This window comes from Corvus hawaiiensis, chromosome 5 (genome assembly GCF_020740725.1).
Source record: "Corvus hawaiiensis isolate bCorHaw1 chromosome 5, bCorHaw1.pri.cur, whole genome shotgun sequence".
Classification (NCBI taxonomy): domain Eukaryota; kingdom Metazoa; phylum Chordata; class Aves; order Passeriformes; family Corvidae; genus Corvus; species Corvus hawaiiensis.
Genome location: NC_063217.1, coordinates 55,026,222 through 55,045,527, shown reverse-complemented (window position 1 = coordinate 55,045,527; position 19,306 = coordinate 55,026,222). Strand labels below are relative to the sequence as shown.

The following is a 19,306-nucleotide window of genomic DNA, read 5'->3' as shown; positions in this document are numbered from 1 at the left end:
ATTTCTCAATGAGAAAATTTAAGCGCTTCACTTTGTTGCTTTACCTGCACAGGGGAATGCTGATCCACTGGTATCAATGATTTCAGTATTTGGTCCATTGACATTAATGGTTTTAGCTCTACCAGCATTTTAAGTTTTGGGGGATTGTTTATTTTTGCTTTTTTTTGCCAGTTAAATTTTTTCCTTGGTTGTTTGCATCTGTGGGGGTAATTTTGAAATGCTTGACGTTTATAAACATATATTTCACAGGTTTGAAGTTACCTATCTTCTTAAGACCCACTGTGGCTCATAATAGGTAGTGTGATTAGACATGGTTATCTTCCTATAATTTGGGATAGCTTATGATTTTAATTAAATTATGATGTATAGGATTGCTATTAGTACACAGTTTATGCAATGACAGCATTGGGCAAGGACTGTTCTCTACCCAGATCAGTGAATTGCTAAATTGAAAGAGAGATACAAGTATTCTTGTCCTGATATAGTTGAAGAGCTTCACCAAATCCTATATTAAGTAAATAATTCCTTTGAAGTATGAAGAGTAACACATTTAAAATAATGTAACAGATATAATTATATTTGAGTCTTCACACCTTCAGTATACCATACTAGGTTGTGTCCAGCCCTAGATCAGGCCAAAAAGTGAGACTAGTTGTATGACTTTTTGGGAAAGTCTGTTGAGATCAGAAATAATTTTGGTAGTTTCCCACTCCCTTATAAATCACTCTATATAATCAGATGCCATTAAGCATACATTAACCTGTAGTCTTTTAACGGGATGAAAAGGGAGAAAAAAGATGAAAGACCATGTTTCATACCCTTGGTGCAGATCTGTCTGAGAAAAGAGCCCACATATGATTTGTGTGTTAGCAGTAGTCATGTCACATCATATAAACCAAAATCTTACATTGAGCATTCCAATTAAACTAATTTTATAAAGTTGACTTAAGCCTTTGGTGGAAAAAATATTTCTGTTTGTCAGTGAAGCTTAAATAATTGACCCGAGGACTCTGTGTTTTTAGTTTTCTTGGTAATCCAACATAACTTTCAAGCCAGAGACTTAATATTCTCAAGAAAGTTCTTCTTCTTGCTGTGACTTATTTCAAGACAAGCTTTCTGTTGTACACAGCAATGTATTAAAGAATGCAGAATGCTAATATGTATAAAAATTAAGGAATTCCTTTATTACTCTGTAAATAGAGTGTAAAATCTTTCCACCACATAAATATTTGTGAAATACACTTTCACCTATAATTTTAACCTGTTTAACCCTATCAGTACCTTTCTTGCCACTGTTATAATTAGAGATCAGAGCATTGCTTGGAGGACTGTATTCTGAGATTGAGACACCAGGCAAATATCAAAACCTTAAGCAACTATTTATGCTCAACTACTACTATTCGGACTTGTCTGGATGGGTGTTAATTCCTGTGTGCAGATCTATTCTGGCTCATTGAGACCAGCACTAACTATTTGCTCACTGACTTCAAGTCATCTGATTAATTGTAACAGTTGCAGGCTGGAAATTATCTTATTCTTTTTATTTTTGTACCAAACAGCGAGCTATTACAAATCACTTTGCTTTCTTTCTTAAGTTCTTCTGTATGTCTGAGTGTAGGGCAAATCCAGCAAAATCAGAAATAGGTTGTCTGCTTAGTCACCTTCCAGCTTCCACTTACCTTCCTCTAAGAGGTCTTTTTAAGCAGTAGTATCCTCACTTTCAGATATGCACTGTTTTTCACCTCCCCCCTGCAAAACCCAAGAAAGGGAGTACATGCGTGTTTATTCAAACATAAGAGACCTCATAAACACAGTATTACTTTGACCATTCATCTATTTTCTTCCATTTGCTTTGGTTTGTTGTTTTTAATTTTATTTTATGTATTTGTTGTTTAAACCAGAAAATCCTCAAGGTATTATTTCAAGTTGTATGAAAAACTGTAAAATATCTGGGCTATACTGCTATATTGAATCCATAATGATTTAGGTTCCATTTATTTATTATAAATTACCAAATCTCTCACAGCATTCCCTTTGAGTGAAGCACACATGAGGTAGTATCTCTCAGGAGGTGATCCTGGAATAATTTGCTTATATAAAAAGATCATGTTTGCCTTCATTCTTGTAAGAGCTATAATATGAGAAGAATATAGGGTAAAAGGCAAAAAAAAATGTTGAAGGAGCACATTTTATTGTTTTTTTTAAGCTGCCTCCGAAGAAATGGCTCTGTTTTATATTTAGAAAACCTTGGTGTCTGGGGAACATCATTATATGTGATATATGAACTTTAATACAAGAAAATTGTGGGTTCAGATACAATACAGGCATTAGGTGATACTCAGATAACATTGCTTAAGTGCTCAAAGGCTTCAAAGTCAATGCCAATCATTGAATCCTGGAGTGAACTTACTTGATAAACTGCTGGGTTCTTCATCTGTGCAAAGCAATACAGATTGCTGGCACTATTGATTTTAAACCTGAAAAACAGAAAGATGATCTCTCAGGGGAGCTTGCCCTTTTAAATAGCAATGTGAGCGTTGAAATTACACCTTTATTTAATATTAGTTCTTGAAGGGAGACTGCAAAAGAGAAGTAGCATTTATTCCCTGTTTGAATCAAGGTACTGTGTCGTAGGTGGCATCATGTTCAACAACAGTTTTTTAAGTCCATGAAAGGCTCCACAGACACAGCAAAATTCAAATCACAACCAACAGCTAAGAGTTTCAGATGTGCATTCATGTGTTTATGTGAGTGGAACACTAACTTGATACTTCTGAGGCAGAGAAGATGTAGTAGCAAGAGGGTGCAGTAGGATGGTGTGTAAGGAGAAAAGAGACGAGGAGATAATACGTGTTTCATTCACTATGGAGAAAAGAAGCAAATAATTACTTTATGATTGTGTGTTACTAGATATAACAGATCCTTGTAGGAGAAAGGGAAAGAATATCTGGGAAGCATTTACTCCAGTCATTTATTAAAAGGGTCAACGAACTATGCGCATATGGTTTTACACACAGGCAGCACCCACGATGAAACTATTCCTAAGGCATGTTGGTTCTCACTGAAGATATTTTTGATAGTGAGCTTAGTAAGGATAATGAACTTCTTCAATTATAGAAGATAATAATCTCTGGGAAGATTTCTTTGAATACTGATCATCTTCTAGTGCTAGGTGTACCTGTTTAATGACTTTTGTTGTAGGTGCTGCAGGAGGATAGTAAGTGTCATCCAGGATATACAGTCACCAACAGTGTATTACAGTAAATTCCTCTGTGTTATTCAGGTAGTTCTTTAAAAATGTGATCTGTTTCCTTATAGGTGAATGTAGTACTTCCAGGACCAGAAGTACTCAATATTAATTGTGTGTTTATTTGCATAAGAGTACATAATTTGCAGGTTTTAGATTGAGCTGTAGGGTGACAAAAAACTAAATAGCACTTGAAGTTTCATTATTTTTCATCACCACCAAATTTTCGTTTGTACAGCTGGGGGTTAAATATGGATTTTGATTTCCATTTTGTAGTAGCTTTTATCAGTTCTCAGCTGGTGAATGCAGCAAGTGCTCTTAATTGGAAAAGGATGTTTTGTTCTAGGCTGATCAGGGTAACATGATTTGTACTTCTCCCTTTCACAGAGGAATTCCTGTGAAGGATTAAGCATCTCTACCAAGTTGTTAAGCCTGAAGAGTTCAGGATATTCCTTACCCCTCAGTATTAATCCAATTAGTCTATCTGTAGCAGAGAGAGACAAATGAATAGCTGTGTGCCCTGCTCCTGCTGTGCTGTAGGATGCAGTTCTGCACCTTCGTGTGTAGACAGTATGTGTGTGTGTGTATAAAGCATCCCTAATATTGTTTCCTTTGTTTCATGGTTTTCCTAACCCCATTATGAAAATGTCTCATCTTAGAGACTAGAATTTGAGAAGAAAGTTATTACCAGACAGGCTATAGCCTCATCATTCGATTGCATCTGGGGAATAAAGCAAAGCACACGTGGAGGATGAGAGATAAGGTGCTGTGGAACCCAGTGGCTGGGTCAGTTCATGTGCAGAAAGAATACTGCTCATCAACGTGTTCAATTGAGCGTTAAAGTGTTAAGTGATGGTAACAGGCACTTTAATATTCACAGTGCCAGGCATTGCCTGGACACGAAGGAAGAATACGGGAGGACCAAACGTTGTAGTCAGGGCCTGGAGCTGAGCTGGCTCGCTTTGAGGCTCTGTCTTCGTGCATGTGGAAGATTGTGTCTGAATCACAAAGGAGTGAGTGCAGCCCTGTATAGTTATAAAGTAATGATAATTTTGTAGTCTCTAACTTTCAGAATATTGTGGCCTTTTGGAAGAAGCTTTTCATTGCTAGCAAATTTACTATAGGTGGAGGTAGTGTTAGAGATGAAAAAGGTTTGACTACAAAAATGAAATACAAAATTTGGGGATGAGATACTGCATTATAATGAACAATGAGAAACAAACTTCTCATCTTTCTTTTTTAAGTTAATTTCAACTGTAGTACCTTATCAAACAAAAGAAAGATGCTGCAATATTTTTATAAAAAATTAGAGGCCTCTTGAATTTTTACATTGGTCCAAGAGTGCCAGGACCAGGTTTCTCAGAGGCAGCACAAGGAAACAGAAGTTAACTTTTGCTGAAGTCAGTCCTGAGATACAACCAAGACAGAGGAAAGGGCAGGGAGGTGAGCTGGTGGACTACCCCGTGCCAGAAGAGGGGCGTGAGCTGGTTTCTGCTCCCCACACAGTGCTCTCAGAGATACAAACGGAGCCTGTGTTTGTGTCTCCTGACACAAGTTGGTTTCAGGGATGCTGCTGCCCTCACTGCTGCTTCTGGGGAGATTAGGAGCACTACATTTCTTTTACTTCATGGTCATCAAACACTAAGTCTTTCTTGTTTTTTCTCTCCACAAGTGGAGCTATGTGTCTTGAAACACCTGGTGTGTTTGAGACTAGAATAATCATCACTTCTGAATGTAGTGGTTTAGTTCTTCATAAGAATACAGCTGGGAAATTTTGCCTTCTGCTATTTGTGCTGTGATTAATTAATCCCCAGGAATAATTTCGTGATTTTTGGTCCAACTCTTCATAAATCCATTAGTTATTTGTTTAAAATAAGAGCATGGGCTTGGAAGTACTTGATAGAATCTTTCCATTAAAAAAAAAGGAACTGCCAGCTCCCTAATCAAATTCTGAATATGAACTAAATACTAAAGTGCAGTGTGTATTTCAATTTTGCAACCTGAACATTCAAGCCTTGCAGAAGTACTAACAGCTTAGCTTTTCGCCTGAAAGTCGAGAACTTTTTAGGTCAAGATTCAATTTCAAAACCACGTAATAACTTCATCATGAATGCAGAAGGTAATGTGATAAAGTAATGGTTATATTTACAAATCAATAGTTTTCAGTGACAGCATTTCTTTGATTTGTTAAAAAATCCATTATTATCAGGATGAGTATAATAAATTTCTTATAAAATATTGAAAATACTAATTAATTACTGTAATAAATTACTTTCAAACTTACTGATAGAAGCAGTTATTGTAATGAGTTTTGCATCTTGAAATATAAATAATCCTTCCATACAGGATGAAAAAAGCCCTGAACGATAACCTTTTTGGTTGAATAGCCTTAAAAGATTATAGATATTCATGTATTCTTATACAAATAAGTCGGGAATGCAAAAGCATTCTGTACAAGATATCTATATTTCTTCATATCTTGACTACTTTTTGTGAGGGATTTAGTGACCTTTTTTATTTGGTTCCCTGTAGTTCTATCACACTCATTTTTATTGGGGTTTTGTTCCTGTTTTTGTGCAAATAATTATAGGCTCTCTAAAAGCCATCGACTGAAATAATCTAAGTTGCACCCACGATATCCAAATTACTGAATAACATTTTCTTTCCGTGCTTGCACAACATGCGCATTAACTACCAGCACACTGCGCCTCTCGGAGGGGCAGATCACCCCCGTTAGTTCCTGCCCGTTGTCAGTAGATGTTTGCACTACAGATTGCAGATAATTGAACTTATCATTGATGTTTCTTAATGTAAACACACTGCAATTCCATTGTCTTCTTCCATTGTTCCTGTCTTGAACAACGCCGTGGGAAAGCATAAAGCAGACATTACTACTCTCTATGCTACGTTGACCAAATTCGAATAAACCCACTGCTGTAAAGTTTGATAGATCTGTATTATCTCAGACCCATAATGGAGTGTGTTTTCTAAGTATATGTCTGTTCAACAGGGTTCTTAATTTCCCCCCATCACTTTTAAAAGCAAGTTGTGGTAACCACAGGACAAAGAAGCAAGGCTGGTCATAGTAGTGCTGTTCCTCCACATATTATCAGTGTATGGCTGTTTCATTATGTGTCATCAAAAACCCTGACCTGTATCTGGTATAGTTCCCTTAGATGCAGAAGTGGGCTTTTTTATTTTTTCTTGTCTCTGGTGCCACACAGGAAGTTGGTATTTTGAATACGCCTGAGGGAAGGAAAATATTAGTAATTACAATTCTGAGCACTTATCATGTAAGTGAAATACCAAGAAAGGTAGAGACAATAATTCCAGAAGCTTACTCTTTTGAGGCTTCTTCTCATACAACTTGTAAAATCTGAAAAATTATTTCAAGTTCCAACATTTTCATCCTTAGTTTTACTAACAATGAAAGATACTTTAAAAATTACAGTTTGGACTTCAAATATTAAGACACTTAAACGCTGTTTAAGCATGTTTAGCATTTAGTTTTGATTCCAGAACTTCCCCTCTGTTTTGCTCATAGAATTTGGCCTGTCTAAGCATTTTAGAGCTAATGATATATATTATTATATATAAATAATATTTTGTTTGTACAATTCACTTTTCAGTATTTTAAATAGGAGAGGCAGCAATATATGTCAGTGAGTTTTGATTAAAAGAGAAACAACAACAAATAGATCAATGGTTTGTTGAAAATGGAAACTACCAGTGCAGGGTGTTTAGGGCAGCTTTCAGAGACACACCAAGAGTTTACCTGCCAGTTGTCTTGGTGAGTCATTGCTCTTACTGTGAAGATATTCAGAGTAGCTTGATTTGCTGAAACCTGATTTCATTTCACTGACACACCAGTTTCACGAGTGATCAAGTACTCCTTAAGTCCCTTTGATCCACCTGATTGCTTCTTTCTTCCCTGCCAGCTCCTTTACATTATTATGAGGCATAACCACTTCAGAGGAGAAGATTTTTCAGATGTTCTGTAGGTCATGATACAGTGAAGCCATGACTTTACACACAAATATTTTGTGTACACTACATTTCTATGTCTTGGAGAGGAAAGTGAAAGCTTATCCACCAAGCTATTGACTGGCCTGTTGTGGTCCTGTCCAGCTATTTTCTCAGGCCCTAAGAGTAATTGTTTCCTAGTGATCTGTATGAAAACAGAGGGAGTCTAAACACTATAGCATTTAAAAAAAAAAAAAAGAAGCAAGGCTACGGGATTTGTACATGACCTACTACTGCTTTTCATTGGAAGACAGTGCTCATTTTCTGAGGAATAAACTATTCCCCATGTATATTTGAAACTGAGCTTACTGGGATGCACTACCACATTAACTCTGAGGTACTGGGTGGGACCATGCTCATCTGCTAAAATGTGGAGTTATGTTATAGCAACAAAGCATCAAAACCAGCCCACAGGAATTAATGATGCTTTAGATACACTGTCCATCTTTTTATTCAGTTAATTCTCCCTGCTGCTTCTTATGCCGCCTTTTTAAATATGGGGCCAGTGAAGAGAGTCTCTTTTATCATCAACTTTATGAGACAGACAAAGGACCAAGAGAGAAGTATTTTGTTGGCCAAGGTTGCTTTCAGAGTTGTTAGCATTCTGCAGAAAAGCAGAGATTAAAGCATGTGGTGCAGCCTTGTAGTGTGATGTCTCAAATCAGACTCATGGTCTCACCCATTTTTTGTACTGAACATTGCTTTCTTGCATTGCCAGCATTCTCTATGGTTAATGCATGAGCCAATTCACAGATCTTTCTTCTTTTATTACTTTTTCTTTGCTAGGAATAATGTGCCCACACATCCTTAGTGCTTTGCACTGTTATGTTTCTCTTTCGATCCTAAGCAAGAAAAACAGGCTGAAATCACAATTAAATATTAATAGCTTAGAATACTGGGGCTTTGAAAATTACCCATTACTTTTATCTTGGAAAACAGAGATGTTTATTCATTAGTCACAACTCTATGAAACAGTTGTTCAATGGAACATTAATATTTTGTGATTTTTTCTATTTGCAAGAGTAATTGTTTGACTTTTCCTTCTGGTGAAATTTTCTTTAAGTTTGTGTGTATTACATGCTAACATGGCTCTAAAACATCTTCTCACTGAAGTTATTCTTGGCCTAATTTGCTGCCTTCTTGGAGGAAGAGCTTTGCAGCAGGGTTAAAAAGGTGTTTGTGGCTGTGGGCTGCAGAGCCAAATATCCTGATCCTGGAATCCACACTATAAGAAAAACTCTGCTCCAATTACAGCTGCTTTCTTTGGATTTTTTCCTTAAACACTGATACTCTTGATAGGTCAGTGATGCTCATACTTGCACTAGCTCTCAGGTGTGATAAGGGGTATTTGTGTCCCCCTCATGAAAGAGGGACATGAGGAAAAGCATATTTTATCCTTCTACCTACAAGAAACTTTAAATACCTATCCAGTCCTGCTGTTTCTGTAGGAAATTCAAAACTTCATGTTCTTATGAGTTCTTAAAAGTAAGCAGACATCCCTGGGGCTATCTGATATATGATATAACTAGCAGTGGAAGGCAAAGAAAAAAAAAAGAACTGTAATAAAAAATTACCTCATAACCCTGCAAAGACAGTTGATATTTTTTCGCCACAAGTGAAAAGCCAGTTCAAAAGAGAAAGTCTGCTTGAGTTAGAAAAATTGGAAAAATGCTCAAAAAGAATTATTCCTTCTCATCAAACAGATACTTTCTCATGACAGAATTGTCATTTCAGATGGTTAGATTGCTTCTCATAAGAGTTTTTGCTTGGTATAGATGCACAATTTCTTTTTTCTCACCAGGAGATAGATTATTGTTTGATGTATAATTTGGTATATAAAAAACTTGTTTAAGGATGGCATGAGTTTAAAAAAAAAAAAAAAAGAAAATGTGTGTGAAAGATGCTAACTAAAGATCCTACCATAATGTTCTTTCAATTATAGCAGTTCATCTTTTATTCATTTGTCACCCTTGGCACTCGATTACATCAAATTCTGGTTGGAAATACAAAGAGTGGATTCCCACTCTGTTTCTTTTTTTGCTGGCTTTTTTCTGGACGCGCCTGAAGGAAGAAGCGTGAGAGCAAGCTGGTCTGAAGGTGGTGAACTTCAGAGCTCTCCACACCTATTCAGCAAATGAGTCACATCATGCCAAGTGAAGTGACACATCTTCTGTCGTAAGGGGCAGTGTTACTCTGTGCTTTCTCTTGTTAAGGATGAGTGCTCAAGAAATGAAAAGCATATCCAGTAATTGTCTCAGTCTCATAAAGATCTTAAAAGTTTCAGATTGAAGTGTCGAAATGGAGCTGGAATGCATTAGGAACTTCAATAGATGGAAGAATTTTATGGATTTGGACATTTGGTTTTCCTGGGTGATACTCTGCCTGCTTGGACAAAGGGATCAGCTGTATGGCAGGGTTGCTGTGGCTTCTGTAATGTGAGATCCTGCTGGGGCTGTACATCTGTCATGGTTTTAAAATAACACCGCTGAGCATGCTCTAAGTGTACAATATATTCTGTGTGTGCCACAGCTCATAAAACTGACAGCATCATCAAGGATGGAAATGACATTTAGTTCAAGCTCTTGGACATTGCCAGTTTCTCAAACTTTCATGTTGAAAACTCTCTGCTTAGCCATGAGGCTGAACAGAAGAATTAGCAAGATGGTACGAATCACAGTATACATATTGCCATAATTCTTGGATGATTTTCAGTAGGAAAACTAGAAGTAAAAACTTGACTATCTTTCAGAGTGTTTGCACATGCATTTTTGCAAATATGTGCCACCTATTATTCAGTAAGTGAAATCCTAGTTAGCCTTCAAAGGACTTTGCAAACCCAGATTACCTTTCTTGAAGCTCAGACAGGGAAGATAAATTCTAAGAATGTGTATGTGCGTATCTCAGTAAAAAAAAAAAAAAATGAAGGTGCCCAGTATGACTTTCTAGGTCAGTAAAATAACTGAGCTAATAGGAGGGCATGCTGTTGTACATAAGACCATGCAGTTTGACAGATTTAGCTGATTGTCATGTTCTGACCTCCTCTGAGGAGAACATGGGGTGTGTGCATGTAAATTGAAATGTTACAGCAATTATGGAATTATTTAAAATATATATGTATGACACTGGAATCTTGCAATTGAATAATAGCATTCAGTCTTATGCTGTTTTATGATCTTCTGGAAGATACCTGCAAAAATAAATCTTTTCACTTTTGCCAGTTAACCACTCTTGCTTTTCTTTCTGATATTATTGTTCTCTTTTTTTTATACAATTAAAGAACACAGAACTATGTAAGTTATGCATAACCATCCTTATTCTAAATGATTAATGCAAGATCAATGACCAATACAATATCAAAAAATCCTGACAAATTTTCTTAACTTAAAAATCATAAGTAGGATTGTAAACTATAGCAAAGATGAGTAAGTGTGGGAAGGGGAAACCTTTCCAGAAGGAATTACATAAATTAAGCTAAATGTTTTGAGCAAGATTGATTTTTTTTTTTTTCTTTTTGTTTTTTGTCTGCTTGGTACCCTCAGAGAGAAACATGAGACACATTTAATTTCTAGGCAATATCTTTTGATTTACATCCACTCATTAGCACTGCAAAAAAAAAAAAAAAGACTTGTACTAAACCTGATGAAATAATTGCTGCAAGCTGCATGTTTAGACACACTGTACAAGTTAAATGTACAAAATTCACCCATTAGGATCCCTTGTGCCCCCAGTTTGTCATTCACTCCCAATTAGGATTTTTCTGTAGAGCAAACAAACAAAAGTGCCTCAAGGACCAATTCTTCAAGACATTGAGTGTATGGAGCAGGCAAATGTCCCTTGCTTGAACTGAAGTCATCTCTCAGAAGTTCACACATTTGTTCAGGCTGATGTGCTGGAGTATCCTATACCCACTATAATCATTGAGGAGTTTTTGATATTTTTCTATTCTCCTCATTCTCACCACCACCATTTTATTTTTTTAATGTGTTTCCATTACTTGAGATCGTTTTTCTATGGGACAGAGTTGGTTTCTTTTTATATATTTACAGGTGGTTAACTAATGGTCTACAAGCTCTAATGAACTTCTGGAGTCCATTAAAAAAAACCAACCAAACCTCAGGTTTCTCCTAAGTAGATCTGCACTAGGTCCACACCAGTGTGGAAGCTGGAAGAGATCTGTTGTCCTCCAGTTTTCCATTTCTCCCCTGAGCAGCTTAGTATGAGACACAAGTATATTAAGTTTGTAACTGCTGCTCTAGCTTAGGGTATTGAGGGTACCTCACTGCATCTTTAATGATTTTCCACGTTTTTATTGCTGAAAATTGTAAAGAATTTGTTTTAATTAACACTGATGAGTGTCTAGCCACTCTGTAAAATTCTGAGCTTCTGCAGGAAATGGTATTCAAATCCCATTCAATGTAAGGAGGTTTTGGCATGTGCTGTGCTTCATATCATACTGGCAATTTTCTTAGCCCTCTTTTCTTCAGTCAGTCGTATTTTTGATGGTATAGCTTTTTTTTTCTTTTAAATTATAACAGTAGCAGTTTGGGATGGGCCAGTGATAGATATGATTCTACATGTCTGTCCTCTGGGTTGGCAGAACATGAAATATTAGATAGCATTTTGCAATTATGTTGCTGTCAAGTTTAGGTTTTATATGGTGAGAAGTGATACAGTATTTCAATTGAAAAGTATGTACTACTGCTAAGTGGGTGCAGGGGATAATTCTGATGAAATGAAATCTCTATAAAAGTCTGTTTAAAACTAATTCATCCTCGTGAATAGCTGTAGCCTTGTACCAATGAATTTGGGTAGCAGCCTTGATGTTACAAGAGGAAATGAAAGAAGTTTGTTCTTTGCCCAGAAAAAACCCAGAGTAACATTGATAAAGCAGTTAAGCAAACTAAGTTTCAGATATGGTTTTAGCACACCAATGTCAGAATACTCTGTGGCTTCCAACAGGCCCTTGCAGAAGATGTCATATCCGAGCACTGGCCAAAACAGTGTGTAGAGGACAATATTTGTATTCTTCTCTTGCCATTTATTGACAATACCTGGCACCCAACTCCTGTTTTGCAGGAGAGTTGTTTTGCTGTTGTGTTTTGCCAAGGACAAGACTGTGCATAGCTGAAGGGTATCATGAATCTCTGATGCCCAAAGTGCTCCTACTTCTATGAAAAAAAAAGCAAATTAAAGTAGGAACTCAGTGAGTTTGGAAAGGAGGATTTTTTCTAGTCAGTAAAATGACTTGAAATAAATGGCTTGATTAATTAAAATCAGTATATCTACTTATAGAGTGAGGTACTCGAGCATGATTTATGTGAGGAGTTACTGCACTGGACTCTTTGATCCCTTGCTTTGAGAATTAAATGTAAAAGTCTCATTCTCAGTTTCAAGGTTGAATACAAATCCTTGTGAGCCTGTTCCTGCTAAATTGTGTCCTGTCACTCTCAAGCATTCAAAACTTCCATCGAGGCCAAACTCACAAATCCCTTCCTTAACCTCTAGTTTCTTTGCTGTTGCTACATGTGAAGTTAACCCCCATGAAAATTCACTAAAGTGAGTCTTTTCCAGTCTTCCTATAAATCTCTCTCTCTCTTACTGTGCCGTATAAAATTTGTTGTTGAAATATTGAATGTGCAGTACTTGCATGCTGGTTAACCATCGTAGGAATAATTATTGTAACTATTCCCTTTCATGCCAAAAGACTTATTAGACGTGCTCCACTGGAGAGATAATATGAAATGTTTTACCAAATGTTAGATATTTACTTAGGGCTATGTCTTCAATTTGGAGTTTTATTATGAAGTGTCAGGAAATCTATGTGTATCAAGGAAGTATTTATAAACATTCATTTTGCAACAATTCTTATGGAAAGTTTCCAAGTGGTTATTGGATGTTTTCACACAGAAACATTTTTCTTCCCCAGTAAAGAGACACAGATAAGACAATTGTGAACCCTTCAAATAAAGACATACCAAGAAATGTAGTATTGATGATATTCATGAAGGAGATTGCCTGAAAAAAATATGGAAAAGAATAAATTTTCTTTCTAAAATAGGAAACAAGTCTTTTGAGGCAACCAGATTTTATGTTTTCTGCTGGGAATAGTTCACGGTATGAGACAGTAGTAACAAGGATTCTGAATAAACTCTGTAGGCAAACACATGGGAATCAATGCAAGGGAAGGGGAATAACATTTGGAATAACAGAGTGTACCCAGAAGAAATTAATGAAAGAAATTGCCACTTGATGCAATGAATGAGCTGAAAGGATGTCACAAAAAAACCCAACCAACCAACCAAAACCTAAAAACCAACCCTCAGAGAAAGCAGTCTCCTACTGTTTTCAGTCCCTGTTGGCCAGGCAGGTGGGGAAATGTCCCACAGTTGCACCTGGAGTTGATCATGCTGCTGGGTAGCTCTACTCTGATCCTCTGGGTATTGGGTTTTTTAGGGTTTTTTGGGTTTTTTTAGTTTGGTTAGTTGTTTTGATTTTCTTTTAGTTGTAGGGGGTTTTTCCACCTCAGGATTTTCTACCTTTTCATATCAGTGTTTGCTTTAAAATCTTAGAGCTGTGAACTCTTCCCACATCAGCAGTGAGAACAGGTTGTCTCAAGACTGCGTAGGACTATGATGAAAGAGAAGAAAATGCCTTCCAGGTCTTCCTCCAGACTACCAAACTCAGTGATAAGTGGCACAACAGCTCTTTGAGTGAATTTCAACAGCAGACAAAACCCACCCCCTCTAAAGTACTGATAGATCAGTAAAGTATCAGTAAAGTACTGGGAATATGAGATAGATTGCCATGCAAATGGTGGAGGAGTAGGGGAATTAATGGACATTTCTCTAAATTATATCCCAGTCCAATCTAATTGCATTAAAATGTAAGGTGGAAACAAATGGCTAGGAATGGAATGTGTATTTAAACTATCATGGGTTTCCCTGTGGAATTCCAGGAATGAAGCCCAGTGGTTAAGGTAGCAGGGTGAGCTGTGGCAGAGCTTTGGGTGGCTTCAGCAGGACCATGTGCATTCAGCAGTTTACTGAATTTGAACTGCGATTCTGGTAGTCTTTTGCATTTAGGATTATTTTAATTCATGGCACGGGGTCGCCTTTGTTATCTGTCCTCAGCAGATGTCTTGGCAATAATTTTTAGTTTCAGTTACAGGCAGTTTGGTTACACACCATTTGTTTTGGGTCTTCCTTCAGATCTTAGTGGTATCCAATTAGTAGTAGAAGGTGTTTAACCTCTATCAGTTGACTATGGCTTTGCTGACCTACCATCAAAATTTTAGCAAAGTTTCTATTTGAAACTACTGAAAAGTGTCCCAGTTTTCATGAAAACATTAGGAAGAGGTGGGATAACGCAGTGACTTTCCTGCCTGCATCAGTGGATTCAATTGCTGTTTCATCCTGGTGCCTTGAACTTCGTATGTTATTACAATGGCTTTCACTTCTTTGATTTATATGTGACTTTAGAACATAACTTTTTGTGTTTTAGTTCTGTGGTTTATTTTTAGATGTATTTTCTCAGTAATTGAAAGCTGTGATGGTGCACTAAGGAGAACAGTAGCATAAAAGAATTAGCTTGCAGTGATTCCAACATTTCACTTTGAACCATCAGTTGCCTCCATGATATGTAGAAATTTTGCTTTGAAACATGGGATTTCAGTCTATAATCTGATTATTGCTGATTTATAAGGTAATTTAAATTAATTTAAATATAGTATAAATTATTTCTCAGACAACTGAATAGAAGGAAAAATTTATGCTATTTTTCCTCATTATATGATTGCTTCAGTTGTATTTGATTTCTCAGTTTTATTTATGGTATGCTTTTCAAATTACCCTAGTCAAATATATAAACCAACACCCCTAAGAGCACTTAACTTGATGTTTCCAAAAAAAAAAAAATAAAAGAATGCATAAGGTGAATGCAAACTCAGTTCTTAGTAAATAGAATTGTTTATAATTAATTACTTGTTCTTTTGCTTTTCATCATAGAAGACTCATGTACTAGGTTTTGCATTTATTTCCAAATTGTCATGGTTAGGTAGTGTTCAGAAAATGAACATGATCTGTGTACGCACAAAATATATAACATATACAATGTGTTTAGTGTACATATTCAATAATGTGATATTAGCAGAGGACATGCAGACAATATTGGTAAAAAAAGAAGTGCCAATTCAATAAATTTTCACTTTTTGTACATTTACGAGCAAATTCTTATTAAATTTAGGTACCATTGTCTTCTAATAAATTGATACTGTCAGAATGAGAGAAGATTTTTCAAAAGATTCAAAGATTCAGTAATCCAAATCTTTAATTTCTCATGAACCTGTATTCTAATTGAAAAACCCCCATAATGTTAGCCCAGTCCTTACAGCTGTATTTCTTATTTCTAATGTTGAATCTAGAAATGCAGTCCCTCCGTTTCTTTCATATCGAGCACTGCCTATGCATGAGAGCATTGCAGTTAAATCTGCTACCCTTTCCTTCTCCCACAGTCAGTAACCTGGCTATTTACTGTTACAGAAAGAAAAGAATCCCAAATGATACAATAAGTAACAACAGCAGATTCTTATGTAGTATTTTCTTTTGTATCTCTGTCTGTGAATGGCTTTCAGCAGTGATTACATCTTGCAATAGAATCTATTCCATTAGTGAACCAACGTATGATGAAATTTGTAATTCCAATTTTAGTGTAACAAGGTAATTAAAACATTAGATATAAATGACTGATTAGTCTAAGGGTATCTGTACTTTTATTTTTCTGCTCGTGTATTGCTTGAAAGGCTGAACATGGGAGTTGTGAGCAGTCTTGCTGCTGCTTAATGTTGACAACAGGAATTAAAGAGGTCCCCTCCCTTTGCTGCCATCCATCCCTGCTCCCCCAAACCACAGCATATTCCTTCCCTTCTGTTAAGTGATGGCCGTGTTCAGGAGGAGGGACCCAAAGCACATCAGTGAAAGAACAAACAACAGGAACCTCCTAAGTGGTGTCTCAGCACAAAAAAAATGATGGGGAACCAGATTCACAGAAAGTCAAATAATGCCTGGATTGGGCTTTCTGACAGCAGATGGATCACACCATGTTGTTTAGCTCCCCATGGGTACCCTGCTGAACCAGAGAGTCAGAGCTTGGTGGGATTTGTCCTTCTCTTACCTCCCCATTTGTTTCTTCTTGTGGATATATAAAAAACCAGAAGATACTGTCACAGGGTGAAGTTTCAGTGGAGGTGGTTGTTATATATTTTTATATGTACTTTTTATAACCTTCTTTATAACCATCTAACCCTCTTTGGAATGTATCAAGATAAATTTTAAATGCTTCTTCTTTTGGTAATTTAATCATGATTTTTATCCAGTGTTTGAAAAGATGTTAAACACCTCGCTTCATGTGTTCATAACCTAATGTAACATGTAAGGTCAAGGTGCTCAACAACAAAACCCCAATTGCACTCTGGTGACAGTGGTGGGACTTGTTTCCACAGTCTGTAATACTCTAATAATGGAGGGTAGTATCAACTGAAATGTTATACTCAGAGAGGACCAGTCTTTCTTTAATGCAGCTACAAGCAGAAAGTAAGCAAAAATCAAGGTGAGGTCTGTAAAGTTGATCAGTTTAGAGATCTGAAGTGAGTTGAAGAGGGTACTTCATGAGGGGGCTATGTCCATGAAGTTTTCTAGTTGTTCATTTGTGTTACATGTGTTTGAATATCATTCTTATGCCTTCTCTCTTTTTTTTCTTTCTTTTTACCTTCCATCCATCTATTGTCATGCACTGCATTCTTGATTACAGTCTGTGTAATTGTTACCACCGTGTGAAGGCAATTTCCCACGTCACCAGGTATGGTGTCACATGTCAGAAAACATGGTTTTGTGTTCTCAAACCTAGTCAGTGTTGTGCATAGCAAATTTCTCCTATGTTAACCTCTTTTCTTCCTCTCTTCCTTTCCCATTTGATATGAAATAACATTGCTGCAGGAAAGTGATTTTTTACATTATTTTCTTTTTAAAAAAAAGTTTAATTTAATTTTCTGGATCAAAGAGGTACTGTTTTTCTTAAGGGCTAAAAAACCTGTACAGGTTTCTGGTTGTCCACAGGTTATGGCCTGGAATCTATAATCTTTTCAATAGATTAGTATTTGTTATGAAGTTCTATTTTTGTAAAATCCCTGAGCTGCATTGTTCAGTTATGTTTTATTTTGGTTGTGATTGGTTTATGTTAAAATCTTGATTCTCAGCTGTAGTTTTCACCTCTGTAATGGTAAACACAAATGGATAAATTAGTGCTTTTGTCAATCCTTATTGTTCTAGTTTTGTATCTAAACTGTCATTCTTCAGTGTTTATGTGGCCTTTAGAAACATGTTATTTGCAGATTGCTACATGGCTAGCTGAGTTTTTTGAGAAAGTAGTAAGATTGTGAAGATGCTCATTTACATGCAAATTTTTATAACTTTCTAATGATGTTTCTGAACATCACTGCCTTGTAGCTTGATTACCTTTGCACTTGGCAGAAGAAAATTTCATTAAAGAGCTGTTGCAAGAAACTGTTTTTAGCAATAATGGAAAACCATGTCCTACAACCTGTTTTTCAGGGATTAAAATTAATGTAATTAATGTGAGTTCATGAGCTTATGCACATTTATTATACCTAGACACGTGGAACATGAATCATGTCTTTCTAAGCATTCTTCTTACAAGAAATAAAAAGGAACGAGTGCTCTTTCTAAATGCAAATTACCAAATCCAAACTGGTAAAAATGCATGTAGCCCAATTGCTTCTGATGGTGACACATCTCATAACACCATTTCTAACAACAGTCCTTTCTTTATTTATTGCCAGTCCTTTATTTATTTATCTAAATAAATAAATTTAATATTTATTTTGGATCAACTTCCACTCCTTATGGCTCTCTAAGCTGCAGTGTACCTAAAGCTATAGCTTCTTCTGAATGAGAAAAGAAAGTTTTGAAAATTACACAGCAACTATTTCTAGGCTTTTTAGTCATATCTCAGCTTTTTCATTCTGATATCCAGTATCTCTTCAACAACTTCAACAGCATAACCATTTTCCAATGTAAACACAGTTAACTTTCTGTGTAAGTTCCTCTTTTGCTAGTGATGCCTTAGGATTTTAGTTTTTATATTTTTCATATATTTGTAATCCTGCAATTCTTTAGTGTATAACTCTAAACTCCCTATACTGTGTTAGCTACTGTTCTCCCATTTTGGTCAGACAGAACAATTCCTCTCTAGCCTGAGAATCAAGGACACCTTACTGTCTCAGGCCCTGAGAAATGTAAACAGAAGTGGGTTAGTGGAGAGCAAACTTGGGGTAAAAGACTTCATTACCTGAAGCTGTAATTGGAGGATTAACCCCTGATGTGAAAATGGACCAAACTTACAAAAGTATGAAAACCCGTGACCAGTCATCCATTTTAGGGTGTAGCCCCTGGGGGGCTTTGTCTGCCCCAAATGTACCTGAAGGCCCTTCAATAAATATAGCTGCTTTTTATTCTCTTAATTTTGTCTGGCCTCTGTTTTTAGGTAGTCCTATATGGTATCGCTAGGACACTAGTTGTTTTTTGTCTGTCCCTACAACTTCAGACTGTAAAATGGTAATAAATTAGGAAAAGGGAAGTGGCAAGTACTTCTTTTTAAAGTAATACTCTGAAATAGCTGGATATAGGTGTACAACTTTTACATGTATTGAGTGAGAAATTTAGAGCCGCTAAGATCCATCTCAGTACCTCATTCACAAGCTGGAGGTATTCAGGATGTTTATTGGCATAAATAGGACGAGGTCCTAAAGAGCTGCAAGCTGCAGTTTTGTAGCATGCAAACAGCAAGATGTGTTATTTCGAGGTCAAACCTAGATGAACTATCATTGCTTCCTCGTTGTGTTCCAATGTTGCATAATTACATTACTTCTATGGATTTTCCCTACTTATTGGTAAGGTAAAATATGTGGGATGTAAAATTATCTATTAATTGACACAATTAAGCCAATGGATAAGGGCTGTGGTT

At 36.4% G+C, this 19,306-nt stretch overlaps 1 protein-coding gene across 4 annotated transcripts in view; it reads left to right on the top strand.

Moving 5' to 3' along the window:
* CCSER1 (coiled-coil serine rich protein 1) overlaps positions 1–19,306 on the top strand; it is a 626,451-nt gene that overhangs the window by 509,564 nt on the left and 97,581 nt on the right. Inside the window, exon 11 of one of the 4 annotated variants that reach the window (XM_048304325.1) lies at positions 17,075–17,122. The exons of the other annotated variants lie outside the window; for them this stretch is intronic. Coding sequence (XP_048160282.1) covers positions 17,075–17,100 — 26 coding nt within the window. The 3' untranslated portion in view covers positions 17,101–17,122. The remainder of the gene's footprint in view (positions 1–17,074; positions 17,123–19,306) is intronic. 4 annotated transcript variants of the gene reach the window in all.